Genomic DNA, 23,010 nt, shown 5'->3' on the forward strand with positions numbered 1-23,010 from the left:
TGTTACAAAACCTGCTTAGGTATGTTGGGGAAGAAATTGAAGTTGGCACACCCAATTTCTGGGCCCAGTTCACATGTTCCGAGGAGAACACCATCTCCATGGTTTTAAAAGGTGGTAGTTATTGCAATGTCTGAGAAGGTATGATTGTGCCAAACATATTTTGAGAGTATCTGCAGATTCTTCTCCCTGAAATGCAAGGAATGTTTGTAAGTCCTAGTTTTACTGGTGTAGGATATTAGAGCTGAGTTGCTCAGAGCAGGCAAAGCGCAAAACAGAAGGCTTTTGAAGTCAAAGAAAGAAATACCTTATCAGTTTAAGAACTCAGTTGTTCTGCATCAATTAAGCAGCTAAACAGAGCTATTCAGGCTTTGGCACATCAAACCTACCTAAATATTAGGTCTCTTTATGTTTTGTCTTTATGGAATGATGGATGTCTCTGCTGCTGTGAAGAAAAATGAGGTGTTTTGGTGCAGCAGAAGGAAGAAAAGGAGACATTTCTCCCTTGTAATCTGGTGTCAACTGGACTGAAAGCTGAAACCACCTCCTGATGTAACAAAGTAGCTACAATGAACAATATGCAAGTATGGTCAGAAAGTAAAACTAACCAAGAAAGTGGGTATTTTTAATTCTAAACAACAGGATTGTGTTAAAATACCAAATATCAGGGAAGGCAAGTGGAGTAGCAGAGTTCTGACCTTATTGTTCTGAATAAACATACTGAACACCTGAAGCTATCCCAACACTACAAACATCCCTATGCAAAGAAGCAAGGGATAGAGGTGACCTACGGAATAAATGCAAGATCCATTTTATGTTCTTTACAAGCCTAGCTAAGGAGACTGTGAAGTAACAGAGATTATGTCTTGTCAAACTGACAGGGATGTTTATTTCAAGAGGAAGAGGATGAGAGGACAGTGTTACAGATGTTTGTCACCCTGTGTCAAGCACTGAAAGGGAGGGGATGCTCAGGCTGAGTGTTCTCTGAGAACCTACACAGGATACAACAGAATATATTAACACAGCAAAGATGTTCTTATGACATTCCTTGTTCTTGTAAATATCAGTAGCTTTGAAGCAATCTACATATTTAAATGCATCAATTTGCATTATATGCATTATTTCACTCCTTTCCTCTGATTGCTGATTCCCCTCCTGGTAGAGCAATGCCCCAGCTTTGTAAAATAAAGTATCCATTACACACTGGAAAAAATGGGCCTGATGAATCACAAACCCCCACATAATTTAGTACATCATCTCTCAATACAGCTTTTCAGTCTAATTTAATGCATTATTGAAAATAACATGTTCATTAAAACAGCTGCCAGCAAACTCTTCATTTGAATTGTTTCATGGAAGGACTAGTCAAAGGGAAATAAAACACCACAGACTAATGATATGCAAAAAGGACAAAAAACATTTAAGTTTTGATACATTGGTATTGAGATGTTAATATGATTTTTCTTAATGAGTACTGCTATGCCAGATTTTATATGGTAAATCACAAACCTGGTGTTTCTTCTTAGCCAATTTACAACATACAATAAAAACTAACAAAAAACCACACGGTAAAATTACCAGGGCTGTTCAGTGAGGATGACTTAATGAGCACAGAATTATTATTTATTGTTTCTTATTGCTATTTCTCTGTCAGTGAGCATTTAAGTAGCAGATATTTTCATCCAGAGCTCCTGGTCTCTAGGGGAGTGAACTAAAATCTCTCATCCCCTCAAACACTACGAAGTCCTAGATTCTAATGTGCTGGCTCAAACGAATGTCTAACATCTTCTGTTGTAACTGGGCTTTAGCAATAACTGTTGGTTTCTCAACAGGACCGAATTTGTGACAATAAAATTTTGCCACTACTTTTTTCACCTTGTTGTGCAAATATCATTGTTTCCTGGTAAAACACAGGGTTATAACAAATACAGTTTAACTAGGATATGTCATCAGCAAGAAGACACACACCAGAAAAAAAATATCAATAACTACAGATTTATTTGAGCTACTGACATTAATTCATAAGATATTCATAAAATTAACAAAACAAAATATCTACTGTCTCATGTCTCCATTGCATAATCAGTCTGAACATCCTTTAAGCCAGACAAGATCGATTACATCCTTATCCAGCTGCAGGCCCAATGGTTTAAATTACACTGACATCCATACCTCCTGCCTCCACTATGAAACGTGCAGTCAAGGAGAGAGAATTTGACTGGGACAGCCACTCACCATTATTAATCTATGGCTTTAATACTTCGCATGCTTCTAAGCTCTTGCCTAGGTCCAGTAGCCTCCAAACACTAACTCTGTCATGGTCATATCCAGGAAGTCCTTTTAAACTGAGATGTAAGGCAGAAAAATCAGTTCTGAATAACCATAATCTAAGCATCTCGTGACAAAGACTAGTAGTCAATACCTTCATCTGTACAGTAAGCTACTGAACTATTGATTATTTTCGGCAACATATTACAACAAAGCATGAATTCTTTTGGTTTCTATACTTGTACACACATACACTCTCCAAAAGGAAAAGAAAATACTTTCACTGTAGTCTCAAAGGAAGGAGTGTATCTGACCTAGTGTAGATGTCTAGAAATCTGAGCTCTTCATTCCGGGTTCCTTTGCAAACTGTGGAAGTAAGATATACATTCATACAGGGTTAACGTCACAGTAAAATAGACGTTTGCAATCTGACCAATTGAATTGCTTCCTAAAAACGTCTGCTTCTCTATATAAAACAGAATAGATCAAGTTACTCAGAAACAAAAGTCTACACTGTAGATATATAAATTTAGGCAAGATGAATCCATCCGAAGTATTTAGATAGTCAATTTAATGAAGTAGGAAAGATAAATACAGCATAATGTCATGCAAAGTATGTATTTCATTATTTCATGTCAACTATTAAGTGTGCACTTCTTAAAAAAATGATGATAAAATAGTTACCAAAATTACAAACATGGAGTGGGGTTGTTCTACTTAAAATCCTCTAGCAATTTTTGTCTAGAATCCTCCTGCAGTAATAGAGATGCATTTTCCAAAGATAATTTGTTTCATTTCAAACTTATAATTTAAGTTACTTGAGAGGAACCTTCCCCTGGAGGTTGATGTCTCTCCTTGAAGGTGCAGTATGAACCCACATCCCTCTTCATGAAAACACTAGTTTAAACTGAATAGCTGACTTCTAAATAGCTCATCTTGACGAGATGAATCCCGTTCATGCTATAGTAAGCCAACAGATCTTTATATTGGAGGAGATATGTTTTCACAAAAGAGAATACAGCCCCTTCAAAACATGTATGAAGCCCCTTCAAAATATGTAGGAGTGTCCTGACATTCAGAAAATTTCAATAATTTATCATTGATTTTATGTACAATTTTGTGATTTCACAGATCTGATAAATATACTGACCAATATCTTGTTTTGCTTCCTGCAATGTGTGTATGAAAGTGCATCTAAATTCTCATTAAATTAATTCCTTTGATAACCATGCAGTAGGACTTCATTTAGAAAACTCCCAGAAGTAAAAGTGAATAATTTCCCACAGTGTTTTGAATTAACAGGCCAGTGCGCAGTTAACTAAACAATAGTAACTTCTTCATCATGCGTTCTGTATGTCAAAATTAGTAGATCCATTTTTCTGCAAGAGAGAAAAGATTGGTCAGAGATGCCAAGCAAAGCAGTATACTCTAAATATCCTACAAGGAAACTTTAGAATTTTTTTTTCTTTTTTAGAATGTCTACTGAAGTATGACTGTTTATCTTGTAATTTCATGAAATAGGACATGTCAATTTATTATGCTTAGTAAACAGACCCTTGGTATGTCTTTCTACAGTGTTATAACTGTTACCATGCTTTATTAACTTTCTAATCTGATTAGCTGCAAAATTCACCATTCCCATCAGATTTTGCAATGGCTTAATAATACAAAGTATTTTAAGAAAACAAATTTTTAATATAATTTTGATTAGTTAACATGATCTTATCTCAGAATTATGTAGTTGAAAACCAGCTTATCAGAGCATTTCATCTACATCTCTGTTTGTCTTAATTTGGTACAGAGGTACTGATTTATTGTATTATGAAATAATAATTGCCATGAAGAGAGAAGACTTAAAATCTAGCAACTTCTAGAAAAATTAATAAAACAAAATGTTTATTTTTACCTGCCTTGCACATTTTTTTGCTCACTTTGCTCCTCACAAAGGTAAGAATCATAATCACAGTGCAATATTTTTGTTATGATTTCATGGATTTTGTATCTTCTCTCTACTGGTCACAATTACTCCACTAGGTGAAAAGACCTCTGAACCCTGTCTTATTCATTTCAATAGAACAATCTGATTCTCAGATGGCCTAGCAATTTATTCTCACTTCCAGGGCAAGGTGCCATTGCCTCACTCCAGGTGTCTCTACTGATTGCATAGGTACAACTCTGCAGTGACACGTGAAGAGATGAACTTGCAATGAGACCAAGATCTCCCTCACAGATACAACATAATTGTGTCTAGATCCTGGGGTTGGCTATCATCCTAAGCACCCAGACTTACTGAGCTGTATACTTTGAAAAGGTTTAAGTTCACACAAATGAGCAAAAGCAACAGCTGTGTTGTCATATATTGAAGTCATTTGAATGAAGTTCACTAAATTGTTTTTCCTACATTCAGTGTTTTATGTCTTGTGCCTTACCTTTAACTTTGGAATAGCAAGGCTCACAGTGCACAGTTTGCTTGTAAATCCAAATGCTGTCTCCAGCTTTTAGATCTTCCAGAGGTCTCTTACATACTTCGCACTTCAACACACCAGTCAAAGAATGAAGAAAAAGTAAAATGAAAAATTTCTCTAATACTCATACCCAGCATGCTTTCCTTTAGGAAACAAGCAGCCGCAGACCAGAATAGGGGTTATTAGTACTACAGGATAAAAACTGATCTCTGAAAGAGTAGTTTCAGAGAACAGGAAGTTAGGTATCTGACTGTCTCATCTTTAGACATCTAAAAAATCAGATACCAATGTCTCAACTGGTTGCCTAGGTACTCATTATACTCAATAACCCTGTCCTTTACCCAGAAATTCCAAAGGGTACTTGCTCTTTCTTAGCTTAGGGGTTTATCCTACAAGAAGATGAATCAACATTTTGAGATCCTTTTCTTTCTTCACTGAGTAAAAGAAGCAAGATCACACATAAAGATCCAACTCAGAGTAGCTCTTAAAGAATCTAAACCTGCTTATTTCAAAATATTTTATGTTGCTTTATCTTAACAATTAACCAGGTCTCCCATTCTTGCAGTATCTGGACACTGCTTTCACAAATGCCTCAAAAAAAAGCTAGTTTTTGAGGTAGAGGAGCATTGCCCATGTTTCACATATGAAAATACACAGATACACACAGAGGCTGCCGTACCAAGATCACAAAGAAAGCCTACAATGGATCAAGGAGCATGGTAATTTGATACAGAAACTAGGATCTTGATACCCAGATAATATTATTTATTTATGTATGTATTTAAATCTAATAAAAGAACAGTAAATTCTGGTTTCTTTGGATATTTTATCCACTCATAAGTAAAAATGAGCATTAGTATTATGGTGCTATTAAAACAAACTGCTGTCTTCACTCATTTTATATTTCTTTGTTTAAATCAGCAAAAGGATGGCCATGTCTTCAAACCTTTGATCACCAATATTAGCTAGAATTTTTACACTTTTGGTATATACCTTTAAAAGGAAATGAAGATGGTGTACTGCTGTCAGCTGTGTGCAAATCTCTAATGGACACAGGGTATTTGCAAGGAACTAAATGAATATTAATGATGAGAAATTGCACTACTTAGCTAAATACATAACTACAAGCATGAACCACAGACTTACATCAATTGTTTAATTTTTTTGCCAATGCTTTCATAAGTTTTTAGTTATACAAAAATTAAGCTGAATATTCCTGGCCAGACAGGTCCTCAGTTGAGAGTATGTAACAAAAAAATGTATAGTTTAAAAAATAAGCATAAATATTTAACAGATAATTCAGCTACTGCCAACATGTTACTATTCCTAACTAATGAAAAGCCCATTCTTCTTTATGTGGGTTGATCTGTCTAAAAAAATGGAAGCAGACCAGAGTTTATATTTACTTACTATAATAGTATGGAGGAGGTATTACATAGTGGTTCCCATGGAAGAAATTGCATTTCTGGTGCTCACAGACCTCAGAAAGTCCACAGTAAACAAAAAGCACGTGCAGCTTCATACACGTGAAGTGCAACGTTACTGCTGTATTCTGATTTGTGTTACTTTTCATGTGGTAAATAGGGATGAGAACTGCTGTCAGAAGCAGAAGTAAAAGCTGTGCAGGACTGGGCAGAAATATGAGCTATGCTAATGCAGTGATTTTGCCAAGTATTGTTTGTTAGAACAACAAACTCTGTGTGTAGATGCAAGCAGAAAGAGGACAAATGAGGCGGAAAGAAGACAGACTATGGGACTGAGCACTGCCAGGCATACCCTGAGAAAAGCTTAAGAGCAAATTTTAGGGTGAGGCTTAGGGTTTGGAATTGCAAACAAAAAAAATTTATTCTGTGCTTTCATTCCTAATGGAAATAGGAAAAAATTGCCTACTTTTTAATAATTAAGACAGTTTTAGATGTCAATGAAGAACATTTACAAAACTTCATTAAAAACTGAATAAAATTTTACAATATGAAGAAAGTGTAAGTTGATATAATTCACTGTATCAGACTTGAAGGCTTGTAAACATGTAGGACTCTAAGAATACATTCAGCTGCATCCTTTATCCTGCTTATAGTTGTAAGGGAGGAGAGGCAAGGGGAAGGAGAGTAGAGGGAGAAGGAGACCAGGAGATAGAAAGAAAAAAGAAGGGATTGTGTAGGGAAGAGTGGGAAATGGAGAGATTAGTATTTCCTACATTAACCTTCTCCTCCAGTCTCAAGCCTTCTTATTCTCACAGGTGGAGAAGGCCTAAGGCCTAAATAGTCTCTTATTATATGTGTACTATAATGCAGGTATTACAATCAAATTATATTTCTTGGTAGCAGGTGAAATCTTCTTACCTTGAAGCAAGTCGAATGACAGTAAATTTGCAAGGCATCTAAGATCATTTTGGCATCTATGCCCAAGGGCTTCCTGCAGTATGTACATATATCTTTTCCAATTATACTCCTGTGTGTATAATACAACATCAGCTGTCAGAAAAAGAGCTGCTATTGAAATCTCAAGCAGAAAATTGATAAGGTTAGCACACTGCGTGGGAAAGACATTTGTATAACTGTACAATGGCCATTAGTGGAAAAATGTCGTTTGTGTATTCTCTCCATTCTAGTTGACAGCTGTCATACACATGCTCCTGTGATGGGCAAATTGCTGAGCATAACTGTCAAGTAGCAAAAGTACCTTGGTAGAAAGAATGGTCTTCTCTGGTGAACAGAATTAAGCTGCTGAATGTCTGGGAGCATGTATACTAAACAGGGATAAAGTGGAGGGAAATGATTTTAATACTTTAATCACAAAAGTAAATTGGTAGTTGAATTCAAACTGCCATAATTTGATCAATCTAGTTCACAGAATTCTCTGTGTTGCGGAAGTACCTGAAAAATTTTTTGACTTTCTGCACTGCAGACAGAACTCATACCTTCATGACAATTGTAGTGAACACATGTATAGAACAGCCTACCAGGTATTCATGACAATAATATTTTTAAAAAATTTCTCAGCTCTTGTTGCACTCTTATGTAGCATTACTCTGTACTTTATCTGGATATAACTGTTGATGTTGGTTTAGCATTACAAAATCAATGGGTCTTGCTCCTTTCCTGTCAGTGACAAACCACTGTACTAATATTTAATCATCCCCAGAGTTCCTCATCCTTATGTTGGAAAGCATACAAGATTTTCTGATTTGGTATTTCCAAGTAGTGGGGCTGTCCAAACAGTCTGAGCTGAAAATAGTTGGCCCATTTTACTAATTTTTCCCCATGAGGTAAGTTATAACAGACTGAGCAAATATCCTGAATCTTACTGGTGTGAAAATAGTTTTCAACAGCACTGTCATGTGAACTTATTCCTCCACATTTGTACATAAATTTGGTTATTACAGAGACCATTCTTACAAAGGAAGGAAATTTTGCAGAGTAAGCAGCTGCCTGAGATAGAAACCTACAGAATCACAAAGCCAACTCTGTCACTTAAGGCATTGGTTCTTGTTTCTATAGATATTTTAAAATGTCAGCTGTGACAAGCCTAACATAATATTAGGCTGCTGAACTGTGGTAATGATTTGATGGCAAGATCTCACTGAAAGAGAGCTTTGTATGAAAAGCTGTCTCATGATGGTGACTTCCACTGCGTTCTTTTGTCTGAAGACTTGAATGCTTATGTAAATGTCGGTGTCCTTTGGTACTCTACGATGTTATTAATGTGTACTTACCGATCAGAAGTAGAATAAACAGTTTTGATAGTATTTCCAGTTATATTTTCTTCATAGGCACCATATGATGATTTGCTGTGAAGCAGAGAGTGCATAGCAATCACTATACAGTACTACATTTTTTAAAGGTTTCACTACACTGATGTTAATATGCAAAATAAACTAAGACAACATGCTTGTAAAAAAAAATCATCCTTTGTGACGAATTCTTTTTCTGTTTTTTTTTACAACCATCAAGAATAAGATATCAAATAAAAAGTGTAAATTAGTAATATAGTAATATTAGTAATGTAGTGTCCTTAGACTGTGTTCTATTTTTGAATGATTCTTAACATTTCAAAATTAAATCCACAAGCCCATTGAGCAAAATTTGCATAACAGTATTGGGTCTCCTGTGCTGATATCTCAGCCTAAATGATACATATCAGAAAATGGTGACAGACTACATTTTTTCATTTTCCTCTGCTTCTTTCACTTGTCCTCAAAGAGCTGTCAAACAGCCAAACAAAATTACAACACGTCCCTAGAATTAGAGAGAGGGTCTTTTGTAGCACAGGCTGTTCAATGTGTGATTTGTGTTCACTACAGTAACTGTATTGTTCCTTATATCAGAGTAGAAAGGAACATACTGACTTTAATTATCACGGAAGTTAAATCTTCCATTTCTAAAAGTCCCATTTCTAAGTTACTTAAATGTCAGTTTTGTTGCCATGGAAGGGGTGGACATATATGCAACAGTTGAAGAAGTAATATTGCCATACATGTTTTGAAGATTTCTGAATTGATTTATTTATCCTATTCTCCAGAAATTCTTAAGGTATATAGTAATTATTACATGTTTCATATCACTCTTGAATAATGTTCTGCAATGTTAGGAGCAATTGTTTATAATTGTGTATTTACCAAACACTGGGGTTTTTTCAGGGAAATATAACAGATTGATAACGTGTGTGTACGGTCTATGAAGCTCAGATACTCTTTTCTACATACCCGTATTTTGTAAAGTACATGTCTTATTTGATTTCTGTGCAACACCAGAAATGTCTTTAAATTGCACAGTTACTGATAAGCTGAAATGATAAACGTTTTATTAATGTTTCATAGAACATAAAAATAGGCTTTTTATTTAATCAGAATGTAACAAACCTGGGTTTGCTCACCACAGAGGAAGTATCTTATCAAATGAACATTTGATGTCATTTACATTTCAGGTGAGATGAAAGTAAGCTTACTAAGTAGGAATGCAAACTAAAGCCAAGTGATCACCTTTTGAAAGGGTTTCTCTGGCTGAGAAATTCTCTTGACCAAGAATGTGCACAACACGTCACAGGGTGGGGTATATTGGTCGTGCAATTGCCTAAAGTTTCTTGCTACAGTGAAAAGTGGCATAGGTGGATAATTTCTCTACTCCTGTAAAGTATGAGCCTGTGCTTCTTTTTTTGTTGTTAAGCTTATTTTTCCCAAATCTTCCATTTAACTTGTTGTATTTAACTGCAGAATCTCAGGCATTGCACACTCACTTTAATATGGGTATTTACATGCTGCATGCCTGAAAGTAACACTATGTTACAGGAAGCTGTATAGAGAAAAATACTTTCCTTGAGTGTCCTCCTATAGAGAAGAGCAACCTTTGGACTTTACTAACTGACTGGAGTATTATGGTTGAAATACACAAAAATATATATAACCACAGCTTAGGAAAAAACCCACAACTGGAGTGTATAAAACAAAAAATGCTGAAGCTACAGCAAAAATATTTCCAAAGCATCAGTTTCTAACCTTGTCAACTGAAATGGTAAGAAAACTGAGAACATTTCAGTAAGTGCATAGTCTGACAGCTGGATGAGACACCAAGTGAAAACCGAGTCCCAGTATAGCCTGAGAACTGTGCATCTGATCACGTCCCTTCTTTCCGTTCCTATCAGTCATTCCTTTACTTGCTATGGTGTGACTTGTTCATACAGCAAACTACCTAACAGTAAACACTCTGTAACAATAAACCTATTGCATAAAACCTGAAAGAGTAACCTACAAAGACCATTCATTTAATAAGTTTTCATGAATTAAATTTGGATTAGAACTGCAGGTAGAGGGTATAAATTCTGTCAACTGTAAGGTAACATTGCAAATTTCAGCACTTTGCCCTGCCATTCTTCTATTACTTTTCTCTATTTTGACTTTCAAAGATAAAGAGCCTATTATAACTCAGAGCCTGTATGTGCGCAAAATTCTGAAAAATGCTAAATAATTTTCCTGTTGAATATTCATTTTTAATTTTAAATTGTATACTCTTTGGCTTTGCTTTTATTCTCAGTCAGTTTATGGGGTTTTCCTTCAAGGTCATGCAGAATTTTCAGAATACACAAATTTCAATTGTACTCTAACCTCCTACAGCAAATGTAAGAATATCAGGGATTAAAGATTCCGGGCCCATCTATATCCACAGTAAGGATCAGGTGTGCATAAGGTTAAGGATGGGGACATTGACCATAATTCCCATAAAGTACCAGACTGTGACTTTTACTTTCCCTGTCAGTAAGGCTCAGTAGAAGATTTCTCCTCTCCCTGCTCAGTCATCAGCCCTGACTCAGGCAGTTCACAACTGTTATACAGCAATACAATGTATAGGTAATGTCTTTAAACAATCCTTCCTACATTAACACCTAATTAATCCATTTAGATGAGTGGATTGATACAGAAGAGAGGTTTTCCTAATCCAAAATGGCCTTTCATTCAAGAACTATATGTTATATTTTTTGTTGTCATATTTCTTGAAAGTAATTTTGACCTTGAAGAACAAGATATAATTTCTTTTATTTCAATTATTTCCTGTTACCAACAGACCTGGTGTTCAGCTAGTTCTATTAAATATCCCTACGTCACATTTTTCACTCAGATTTGCAATATGTGGGTTTGTAGAGGCAGAATCCATCTAGAGCATGAGCACTGCAAGAAAAATGTTTTTTAAAATAGTTTGATCTTGGTCAAAAGTCAGAATCCCATGCCACAGTTTCAGTGATTAGGTTGATGACACATGGGTTCAGATTTGTCCCATAAAGGTTTAGGAACTTAATAAGGCACTTGAGTGAAGAGTGTTATGTTTTCCTTACAGTCTCATAAAGAAACAAGTTCATAAGAAATAAGAGCATTCAGGAAATGCCTTTTTTCTATTGATTATATAAGAATTCTGGCCTAGCTGCTGTCCTAAATTTTATGTTTTAACTACATTTCTAGAGCTACTCAGGGTGTGTCTTGTGCTCCCCACTCTGTACACTAGAATTAGGATTTGTGACCTTCTGTGCCAGGGATCCTGGAAGCAGATTTGGAAAGGGGCTGGCATGTTTCCAGAGACCAATGTGAACTTCCAAGCATACCCTAAATTTCTTGCATAAAAAAGTTTTTTATTAATTTTTTTCAAGAAATGACACTTTAGACATTATGCTACTTAATTCATTGTCCACAGTACCTGGTCCTTCTTTCACTGTTACTAGAGTAGTTTGTTTCTGGGAGATTATTTGGAGCCTTTGGAGGGTTTTCATATGCTTTCTCAATTATCCTAAAATAAAAAAGAATCCATACAACAAGAAAAGAAACACTTTTTAGAAATCATTTTCAGCTACACAGTTTTAATTTACACTAAGTCATGAATGCAGAAGCTTGGACTAGAACAAGTAGGTAAAATAAATTTATCTTATTTTTGTTCAATTGTTGCTGGTGAAAAATAATGCAGTCACTGACCTATAATTTTAAGTCTTCCAGTTTATGCTGATATATTGATATATATTCATATTGGAAACTTCATCTAACTTTAATTGAACTCTAGTTTCCTCAAAGTTCCCACTGGGGTTTTCAACTGTGCAATACTATCTCAGTTGTTGATAGCATTCCACATTTTCTTTTCAGTATTCCATAATGTTGTATTCTTAGGCTTACTATATTTTAGTTCCAAATTTTCTTTTTTTTGGATATACTACAGTTATGTTTTTAGAAATGACCAACTAAACAGATATGTAGACTTGTTTCAAAAAGCAGGACTATGATCAAGCAAGAGAAACCTTGCCTCCTGCAGTTTTCCCTGCCACAAAACATGAGGAAAACAAATATAAAAATAGACCTTGTCATACAAATTATGGGATTTAAGGAATATGTGCTAATAATGTTTTTGATGATTTTACAAAGCAGCTCAGACAAAGCAGCTGCTCTTGTTTGGTTCTGCCAAAGGTTATATTCTGGAACAACATGATCATTATATGCCTTAACTCTGGATGTGTGGGCTGCAGCTTAATTATTTCAGCGAGCTTGCCAAGGACTGAGGCTCTGCTGAACGACCCTCGCTCAGTGCTTGTTGTGCTTTATATGCAGAGCAGTGCTGCAAGAAGCAGCACCTCCATTGTGCCCAACTCCTGATGGAGCAGGCCCCTGTCAGAACTGAAAGAAACTCATTCACTGGAGATGCTCAGCATATGCTTCCCTGGTCAGACTGTCAAGTGGAACTGCTGGGATAAAAATATTTTCTATTAAAAAATAGTAAAACTGCCTATGTATACAGATAGTTATTTTCTTCCTCTTAATGTGGATGTACAACTAAATGGAAAACTCAAAAAAGATACCATCAGATTAGTACCTAAAAACATAATACTAATAGCACTTTAATTGACCAAAATGGATCCTACCTTTTGTAAATAATGAAATTTAGTAGCAGTAAAGCTTTTATACTGGGAATTCATTTACTTGTATTTGTTTGAGACGCCAGCAGCTGAATTCACAGAACACTTAGATAAGCACAAAAATACTTAGGAGGATCTTGTCACTAGTCATTTTCATTCTCCATGGAAGATTATAGGTTTGAGTCATTTCTTATCAAAATACATGCAGCTTTATTGTTATATTTGGTTAATCAGGCACATTTTAGAAATAATCAATTATAAATTATTTATTATTATTATTTATAAAAATAAACAATTTAGAAATAATGAGATATCTTACATTGGGCAAATTCTGTTTGATTGTATTAGGAATTCCCATTTTCTGATACTCCTAAACAGCTACATGTCTTGATATTTGATCATTAAACTTTAGAGAGAACTATGAATTGAGTCTCACCACCTTTTACTCTGGTCATCAGCAGACTTTACTTCAGTGTGATCACCATGGTCCTCATCTCTAAAAGTGAGAAAAACTTCAGAATTAATAGAAGTATTTAATTTAATCTAAACATATTAAATGAACTGAATTATTTATGTTGAAGAAGAAAAAAATTGTATGCATTTCTCAGGTAAGACTCCTGACTACAATGAGTAGTTATCTGTTCAGGCTTTAATATTTTTCATTTTCTTTCCAATGTGACACTGCAAAAGAATTACAAATGACTCAAAAATGTCAAGTCCATTATAGTATTGTAGGATAATTCAGGCTGGAATTCAGGGACTTCAGGAGCTCTCTAGTCCAACCTTCTGCTCCAAGTAGGGGCAGCACTGAGGTCAGACCAGGTTTCTCAGGTATTCATCTAGTTGGGTCTTGAAAACCTTCAAGGAGAGAGATGGCACAACCTCTCCAAGCAAGCTGCTCCACTGCTGGAGTCAGAATGTCTCGTTTCAGCTTATGACCACTGTGTCACATTGTGGTGCCACACTACAGGTGAAGGTCCTGCCTACATCTTCCAAACTGGCTGTGGCTCTGTCATTTTAACTTGATAAACAGACTTTGATGCAGTTCAGGCATCAGTACCATGAGCTATGGAAATGGCTACCAAAGTGTGTCCCTTGCTTTGTTACCATATCCAGCCCAAATCCCTCTTCCAACTGCTGTTATCTAGGGTTGTATACAATCTCTAGGTCTATATGGCCACATTTATACCAATAACTCATCAATCATTGGCTCCAAAAAAAGCTTATTTAATATAACAAATTTCATATGTCAACATATGTATATAAAATATAATTTTACATTAATATTGCATATTAAATGCTCTATAATAAAAGATATTACCCATTGACAAATCGTTTAAGTTTGAAAAAAAGGTCACTGTGGTTCTCATTTGAAAACAAATAAAAATCTAATGATTTTTATGGAACAGTACCTATTAATGCTAATATCCAATCAACCATAAATATTTTTTAAGTGTGTAAGGGAAAGATTATGACAGGCTTGCCTCTTATTTTCCTGATCAGCAGTATTTTTTCCAGTAAAATCAGGAAGGTCTTTTCTTCTGAAAGAAATCCAAATAGAACTGTTAAGATATTCCCCCTGTCTAGGAAGGGATAAAATGTCGTAAAAGAAAGAAATATATTTATGCACCCATTTAAAAGAAAAAAAGTAAATTGTTAGTTAACTTTATGTTCAGAATTTGCAAACACTTATATTATTGAAGAAAAAATGTTTGTAATTTTCCCCTAGCAAGATAAAGTTCTGTACTATTTATTTATTTATAAAAAGTATTATCTAGTATATCCAAGAAAATAAAAATGCTTTCTAAAATTGTATCAATGCCATGGTTTAAGATTGTTCTTTGCCAATGAAGACAGTGAAGAAGAAACATGAACTTTCAAAGAATTTGGAATTAATTTGCAGATTTCAAGCTACTTAATCCATGTTTGCATCATTTATTTGAAAAAATGATTTTTTATTTAAACTAAGAAACTTTAGCTTCTTAAGATAACACCTAAATATATGGCCAAATGTCCAAAATTTTGTGTCTGGAATGACAAGAAATTACCTCTGTGTAACAATGAATGCATTGATCATGTCTGTATGTTGAAAATGTTAGTATCTGAAGATTCACATATTTTACACAAAGGAAACATTTTCTTTGATTTCATAACTACAGTTAAACTAGAGGGTAGGTTTTCTTCTGTTTTCCTTACTATTTTAAAATGGTTCAATGAATTAGAGAATGGAATGACTTAGGAAAAGCACCATAACTACTGTAAGAAAAGCCCCATTATTCTCTTTGAATAGAAGTAGAGAGCAAAACAAAAGGCCAAGTTAGCTCTGTGAAATTCATGATTTGGTCACTTCAATCCATGGCAGGCTTAAAATTTTGGATACTCCTAAAATTCAGTAGTGTCTCAAAGCCTTGTACTCTATCCTAGTAAGTTCTCTGTGAATGAGCGTTTAAAAAAAAAAAGATACTTAAGTCAGAGTTTAGTGCTAAGTGTACATCTATATGTATATGTATGCATATATGTAAGATTCTCTACTGTGAAATAGATGGGCACAGGTTGGCAACATTTATGTGCTGTTACTGTTTAGAACACAGTTCTTGAAATTTATCTGTAGAATATGAGTGCTCGGTATGACAAATAATAATGACAATAATATGACAAACAGCTCTTAGTAGCACAGTACCCCCCCAGTTCATCCCTTTTGCTGTGCTGGAGGGCTCCTTGCAGACCTCCAGAAATTTGGCTTGAAACTCATTGAACTGACACACTATTCAGAAAAGAAAGTTCAAGCTGTTCTCTATGGATCACTTCCCTTGCTGATTGAAATGCTTTGTTACACCTTGCTGGGCAGCACTTACCATCCATGAGTTCTACAGTATTTTGTTTCCTGCCCCTTCTCTAACTGTATCAGAATATTTCAGCAACAGTTTAATTGTGGGAGCACATAGGGCATGTATGAAAGTTTGCCACAGGTAGTACTTGTTCAGCTGGTAGTGCACATGCCAGTGAATTAATCTGTATTTTTATATTCATCTTTCTGTATAAGGAATGCTACTTATTAATATATAAACTTTTTACAGATTAGCAACATTACCTTTCCTGAAATTCTCATAGTTGCAAACTACTCACTGCCTTAGAAAAGTAGGGCCTGAGGAACTTTGAAGACTTACTCCTTGTCACTTGTGAAAGAACTTGGATTCTCTTTGCTGAGGTTATCGAGGTCTTGGTTCCTTCAGAGACAGAACAAAACCCAGATCAAATCCCAATTAGTATAGCCAGCTGTCAATTAATCAAATTAAATACTCATTTTAGAAAATGTTATAACTGACACATTTTTTATGAAAGAAAAAATTGAACTGATGACCATCATTTTAGTAATTCAAAGGTATAGATACAGAAATATGCCCACCATATGCACATTAAGCACATACTCTTTCTGGAATAAAAGCACCAAATTATGTTTTGGAAGCAAGAAGTTATACCTAGTACTTATGTCAAAAAGAATAATTCCTGCTAAACGTGTATTGTGGACAACTTCAAAGAGTGCCTGACCTCTAACATGTTATGATATAACAAAAAATCTTTACCACGTAGTACAATGAACCAAGTACTCCCAATATGTGAGTGAATCATAACTAAAAAGTAATTATGGTCTAGGTCTTTCTGTATAAATTAAAAAAAAAGTTCTTTTGTCTATTTGGTATGCTGTCTAGACCAGGTCCTTCCCAAGTAAACTCTCCCTTCTCACAAGGAATTTCATGTTTAAACTGAGGGATGCTGAGATCTAGTTACACCCACTGATTCTTGCACTTCCACCCAAGAGATAGAATGCGATTTATCATTACTATCTGATGTAAGAAAAAAAATCTTCCTTGAATTAGATCTGTCTGGTAAATTAATTTCCCCTTTTTCAATATACTAATATTAAAAATATATTAATGTAATGCAACTATTAAAAACAGAAATTTAAATTAAGGTATTTCATACTTTTTAAATGAACTTTTGAACTTTTAGTAGTATCAAGGCAAAACATGGAGTGTTTCTTTGAGTACCTTTATTTTCCTTCGAAGGATTGTACTGGTGTCAACATTTCTGTAAAGCATTTCATTTCTGTGAAAATGCATTTTCAAAATGCAAACTCCTCTACTGAAATTTTTCCAGCAGCTTTGCTTAAAAAGCTAGCATCTAGTAACATTAACTCGCTAAAAAAATGGTAAGTTTACTTCTCAAAAGCAAGCAATGGGGAAAGAACGATGCCTTTGATTATATGACCTCCTATAGGACCTGTTCTATAACCTGGCAATCAACAATGTTCCATATGTTTCTTTACTGACTTTTTATTCTGACCTGCTCTGTCATGAAACAACATCTCCATGAAAGATAAAGGTAGCCTTTCAGGTTTCTTCTTGATCATGTTTATCACATTTGGGGCTCTCTTTGATATGATTATCAAGATCTCCATTTGTTTAGGAATTAAACAGTTCAGTGCAAAGAGAGTCTACTGTCATTTAGCTAGAATTCCATACCAGCCATTAATAAATTATATAGTTTTGGAAATTCTCTTTATATCATCACAGATTTATCACTTTTCAGAGTATTCCTTCAGAAACGGAAGTCTTGCATTTATCCAAAAATATCCTTTCCTTGGTGAATTGGATGGCAAGTTGCTTCCTCCCTACGTGAAGGTAGCAACACTAAAATTATAGTAAGTGTAAATAAGAGCTCAGGTAGTTACTTAATTGATATTTTTGCAACTTTTATTAAAAAAAAAAGCCAAAAAAAACAGTTGTGCATGTGTCTGGCTTGAGTAAAATAAGCATTATTATTCTTGTCTCTTGCATCCTCCATTCCTTTCTGTTCTTAGAGGTATTTTAAATGTTCATTTAAAGTCTTCTACAAGGTCTACTGAAGCTTTGAAATTGCAGCCATCTCAGTTATGATCTTTATGTGCTATGCAACCTGCACATATACATCAGCCTAAGCATTGTATATTCACCCAAAACATAGAAAGCAGATCTGGGACTCCTATTCATTCTGGCTGCAATCACAGGCTTATATGCAGTTTACTCAGCACAGTTATCAGTAGCCTTTCTGCTGACTTCTGCTGACTTTCCCAGCGTGGAGCAGTGGAAAAGCTCTGACAGTAGCAAAGCTGTGCCCTGCAGGCCACTGTGTCTGTACTCTCCTATGTCTGATTATCAAAGGCATGTAAGCATTTGGAGAACCAAATCCCAATACGCTTTTAATGAGATTTAGCTCAGTAATAGAGGTATATTTGAAATTTTTACTCATAGTGTAGATATAAAATATTCTGTTCACTTTTTTACAACTTTAAGTTTTGTATTTTTTAATAATTTCTGTGGGTATTTCTCTCTGAATTAGATACATTACTCAAAGAAGCCTTCTTACCAAAACAGTCCAATACAACACAGATAAAATATGTTCCCACAACAAGGCCCAAATACTAGAACTTTCTGTCTTAATCTTTGTAGTATCAATTACCACATAATTGAATGAATAATGCTGTAGAAATTTATCTTAGAACACTGGAAAGTTATATCACCCATATATTTGTTCTTGTAGGTAGCAACTTTCTGTCAAAAGAGGGGGAAGAAGCTCCTTTGAGATGAGCAGGAAAGATTCTGGTTCTAAAACATGTTCTTTTTAAGTTTTCACATGTATTTTAACACTCTTTCCATGTAACTTCATATTTCCTTTACCTTAAATTGCTTTGTTTACTTTGCACAGAGTTTTCAAAAAAATAATGAGGAGTTACCTAAATTGGTTCAAACTTGACCTACTGCCTGATTGGAAATACTGGGGGAAAGAAATTTCCAGTAATTTAAGACCTATTCCTTCAGAAATGCATGTACTGGCTCACATTAATCCTTGGTGCAACTCAAAGGATAGATGAGTGAGTTCCCTTCTGTAATCTTTAAATCACCATGACTTTGCAGCCGACAGTATTTTGTTACTTCCTCCCACGTTATTTTGTTCTTGTTGGTGCTTTGAGTATCCCAGTGCACTGACTGGCTTGCAGGGAAGATTTTACTTGTTACCTAGGTGAGGCTACTAGTGCACTCCTTGTCATCTACAGCCTGATTCACGGAACACGAACTCTGAAGTGTCCTAATAAGTGAACAGAAACGATTGCAGCTGCAGATTTCCACACAAAAATACAAGCAGACTGACCTGTTCAGCTAAACGTTATGGCTCCTATGAAACAAAAGTTCTGTAAAAGAGAACCTTGGAAGATATTAATTTGTTGTATTGGTAACATTTCTCAAACTTTCAGCCTCATGAAACATCCTGACACGACTGCAGCAAGTAACCAGGACTGACATCCTGCAAGTTCTTTGCCTTGAGGTGGCTGCCTTAGTGAAAAGCAGAGGTCATAGGATACACTACTGCAAGCTACTGGTTCGAGCATAGTTCAGGTTATTAGGAACTAAAGTTAAAGAGCTGTTATTTATAAAAGGACAAAAGGTAAGGTAGGAAAAACTGTATGGCAGGGTGCATAACTCAGAATTTATCTGATTGTGCTCGTGGCATACTTTTGCTGACTTTTTACATCTCTCTTTGTTAGCAAAGCTACGTTTACTTTAGCATATGCACACAGTGCTATCAACCAGTGTTTATATTAGAACATAATCCAGCCTCACATTAAAAATTAGAGTAGATCTGCATTACAGAACCTAAACAGAATTACAGGTTAGGTTTCATTTGAGAGTTGTTACTGTGTTAAAAATCAACAATATAACTTAGATCGTTTTTAATACTTCTGAAAGAGGTGACAAGTAGTAAAGCAGAAAACGACTAACCTATATTCATATATTAAAAAAGCTTTTTGAGTATCAGAGTATCAGATGCAGTGAAAGGCTCCTGTGGAGAAGGATTTCCAGTTGCAAGTATAATTTTCACTTGAAAAAATAAGCTGTTTTGGTGTCCAAAGCTGGCTGAATAGAATTCATACTTCTTACATTTGTCAACAACTTTTTAAAACATAGATGATGATGGAAAACAGCAGCATAAAACGTCTATGCAAAGCAATTTAGACCATCTAGGGGAAATATCTTTCAAATATGGTAGGTGGCCTGTAATGGATGTTGACATTTTTCATAGGTCATTCCAAAGGATGCCACCTCCAAGTATAGTATTTTCTGAGACAGCCATTAAATCCTGTGAACACTCCGCCTAGGGTGAATGTTTTTGAAATGGATGAGAATGAGGTAGGTCAGACAGCCTGCCAGGAGGAGAATATATAGTTTGCTCACAATTCAATAGGATGAAATATTTTAATAAAGACTCAGGACATGACTGGAATTAGGAGCATCTAACTCAGAATAACTAACATGCATTTTTGTATTCTACATAAAAATATTTGGAATGGCAGTACAGAAAATTTTGTATCACATATTGTACAAAAGGATCTCAGGTACTGGAGAAAATTAATTAATTAATTATAAAATAGAAACATTAAGACTGTATTAAGACCTAGGTACACCTGTCATTATTGTTAAAGTATGGAAGACAATTCTGTTGATTAATTTACTTTTCTGTTTGTAAGTGACCACCTGCTAAAAAAAAAAAAAAAAGCCTATTCTGACTTTAACAACATATTTGCAGAAAAATGCTCAAAATAGCACTGTGAATCCAAATTAAGCCCCTCCTTGAAGGATAGAAAAATACATGTGCAACTGGGCCACTGAGGGCCTCATGCTATAGGCTTGTTTGCCAGGAACTTTGCTGCTGCTGTCTGCTATTCTGCCTCTAGCTGCTTGTGTAAAATAGGATTAGAAATCTGACAACTAATGAAGACAGTCCAGCAGAATAAAAGACTAGCAAAAAATGTAAGTAAAGTAGGTTTAAAAAAAGCTGTCAAGGCAGGCTGCATGCAAAATTTATGGCTCAGTTTAACCAGGAATTCCTATTCTCCTATATCTTGGACCCCTATGCCTCTCAGACACAAACAGAAAGGGACATTATATAAGGCTTGTGTGACAAGCTCTTCAGAAATCAGCTAATTTTCAAAAGCTTAGTATCTCTGATTCTATATCATATCAGCAAATGTTCCTTCTTTATGGAACAGTGTCTTTTGCATTATCTGATTCTATTAACGTTAGATACCTCATGCCTTTGTTGATTTCATGTAAGAAAGATCTGTGGACATTTTCAGTAAGCGATCTTTAAAAGTAGAAAAATGAATGTCATATGTAATCACAAAGTGTGATTTTTTTTTTCTTTTATGCTCTGTATCAAAAAGAGAAATTGAATTGTCTACATTTCCCTTTGCTTTTCAGTCTGCATTTGATTTCTAACTCAGCTTGAGATAGAGATCTAATACTTTTCAGTCCTTCTGTTCTGTGATTTGTGCTTGTGAATCTCACTTATTTCCGTGGATAGTGGTTCTGAAATTCTGGTGTAACTGGTGCCAAGTCAGATCACCATCAAAATGGAAAACACAAATGAATCTGATCCACACATTCATGCACATCTCATAGTTCTTTCTGATTTCTTGGTTTTTTTTTTTTTTAATCTTGAAAACATTCAGGTAAAGTTCCAATGGCATAGAAGCAGGAAACATGAATCACACTGGCAAAAAAGCTTTAGTGATGTTATTCTTTAGAGAAAGCAATAAAAATCTTTGTATAATAAAAATATTTGTATTCTCAAATTCTGAAGGCAATGAAGAAAGCATCAATAAACATAGATTTTAAAAAGTTTGATCACATTTTTCTGACTGTCCTTAGTGCTGAGGTGAAATTGTGGGAGTGAATAACGAAATTTTAAACAGACCCCAGCTAAGCTCTTGAAGCTCAAGGATGAGGCAGTAGAGTATGAGCCCACGACTGCCTCATTATTCAGTGAATACTTACCTAACCTGTTAAAGTCCTGAGCTTCTATCTAATTCCAAATATTCCCCAATTCTTGAAGGCATTCTTGCCTTGTTGCCTAGAATTTAATCATCCACCTTTGCTGATACACCAACAGTTGACATAATACCCAAGCACCAATATTGTAAGTGTTACTATATGGACTAGAAAACTGAAGGACCATGCATATTCAGACTTGCTGGAATGTCTTTAATGACTGGGCCACTTGATGTCAAATCCAGGCATACTCAGTGAGGTTTTGAATCTAGTCACTCTGTCATCATCAACATAATCATGAGCAATCCAGAAGCAGCTCTGTTAAAGGAGTCATGCACAGTGTTTTTAATAGATCTGCATTTGTTTTCTGATTAAAAGCACTGACCAGAATTATAAGAACTACTGAGATGACTCTCTTTTTCTAATAGATAATAAGATACATAGAATATTTTCAAATGTGATACCAAAAAAGTTGCATCTGATGTCCTTTCCTCAGTGATCTCTCCCACTTGACCTACAAAGAATTCTGATAAACAGCTTCTTCTTCTGATATGATGCAATACACAAAGACCTCACTAAGAAAGTCTGGCTAAAACCATAAGGACATTTTTGAACTAGTCATGTCAGCACAGGACAAGACAAAAACAACCAATTGCCAAGTGGACCTTCCAACTCTGAACTAAAACAGTTGGTCTAGAGTATATTAAATGTGTCAGGCATCTTATTGGGTAAAGTTTAACATCATGGGCCCAGCTGAATTTTGATCTGATGTTATGGCTGCTTTACTGTCCTTGTATCAGGTTTCGACCAGTATAACTGAGAATGAATAAAGGAATTTTTTGAGGAAAGACTGGCATTTATCCTGGAGCAGGGTGCATTTCCTTCTACATTGTTATGCTCACTAATCAGTGCCAGGAGCCCTCACTCAGACCTTTCATCAATAACCTCTGAGGGTAGGGAACAGAAGAGCAATGCAGTCAACTGTGAAAGCCAATTTATACTGTGCCAACACCAGTGTAATGCTTAGCCCA

General features: G+C 35.3%; 1 protein-coding gene across 8 annotated transcripts in view; it reads right to left on the reverse strand.

Annotated features, from left to right (window-relative positions):
* Positions 1–1,310: 1,310 nt before the first annotated feature.
* Positions 1,311–23,010, reverse strand: part of SCEL (sciellin) — a 123,010-nt gene continuing 101,310 nt past the window's right edge. For 5 of the 8 annotated variants that reach the window (XM_069008589.1, XM_069008603.1, XM_069008597.1 and 2 more), the window contains 8 exons: positions 16,280–16,339; positions 14,597–14,653; positions 13,552–13,608; positions 11,912–12,001; positions 8,446–8,520; positions 7,073–7,181; positions 4,695–4,797; positions 1,312–3,644 (listed from right to left, as the gene is read on the reverse strand). In XM_069008589.1, coding sequence (XP_068864690.1) covers positions 3,628–3,644; positions 4,695–4,797; positions 7,073–7,181; positions 8,446–8,520; positions 11,912–12,001; positions 13,552–13,608; positions 14,597–14,653; positions 16,280–16,339 — 568 coding nt within the window. In that variant the 3' untranslated portion in view covers positions 1,312–3,627. Of the gene's footprint in view, positions 3,645–4,694; positions 4,798–7,072; positions 7,182–8,445; positions 8,521–11,911; positions 12,002–13,551; positions 13,609–14,596; positions 14,654–16,279; positions 16,340–23,010 lie in introns of all 8 variants that reach the window. The other 3 variants (XM_069008591.1, XM_069008609.1, XM_069008594.1) reach the window with 1 other exon arrangement.

The sequence above is a fragment of the Aphelocoma coerulescens genome, chromosome 1, assembly GCF_041296385.1.
Source record: "Aphelocoma coerulescens isolate FSJ_1873_10779 chromosome 1, UR_Acoe_1.0, whole genome shotgun sequence".
NCBI lineage: Eukaryota > Metazoa > Chordata > Aves > Passeriformes > Corvidae > Aphelocoma > Aphelocoma coerulescens.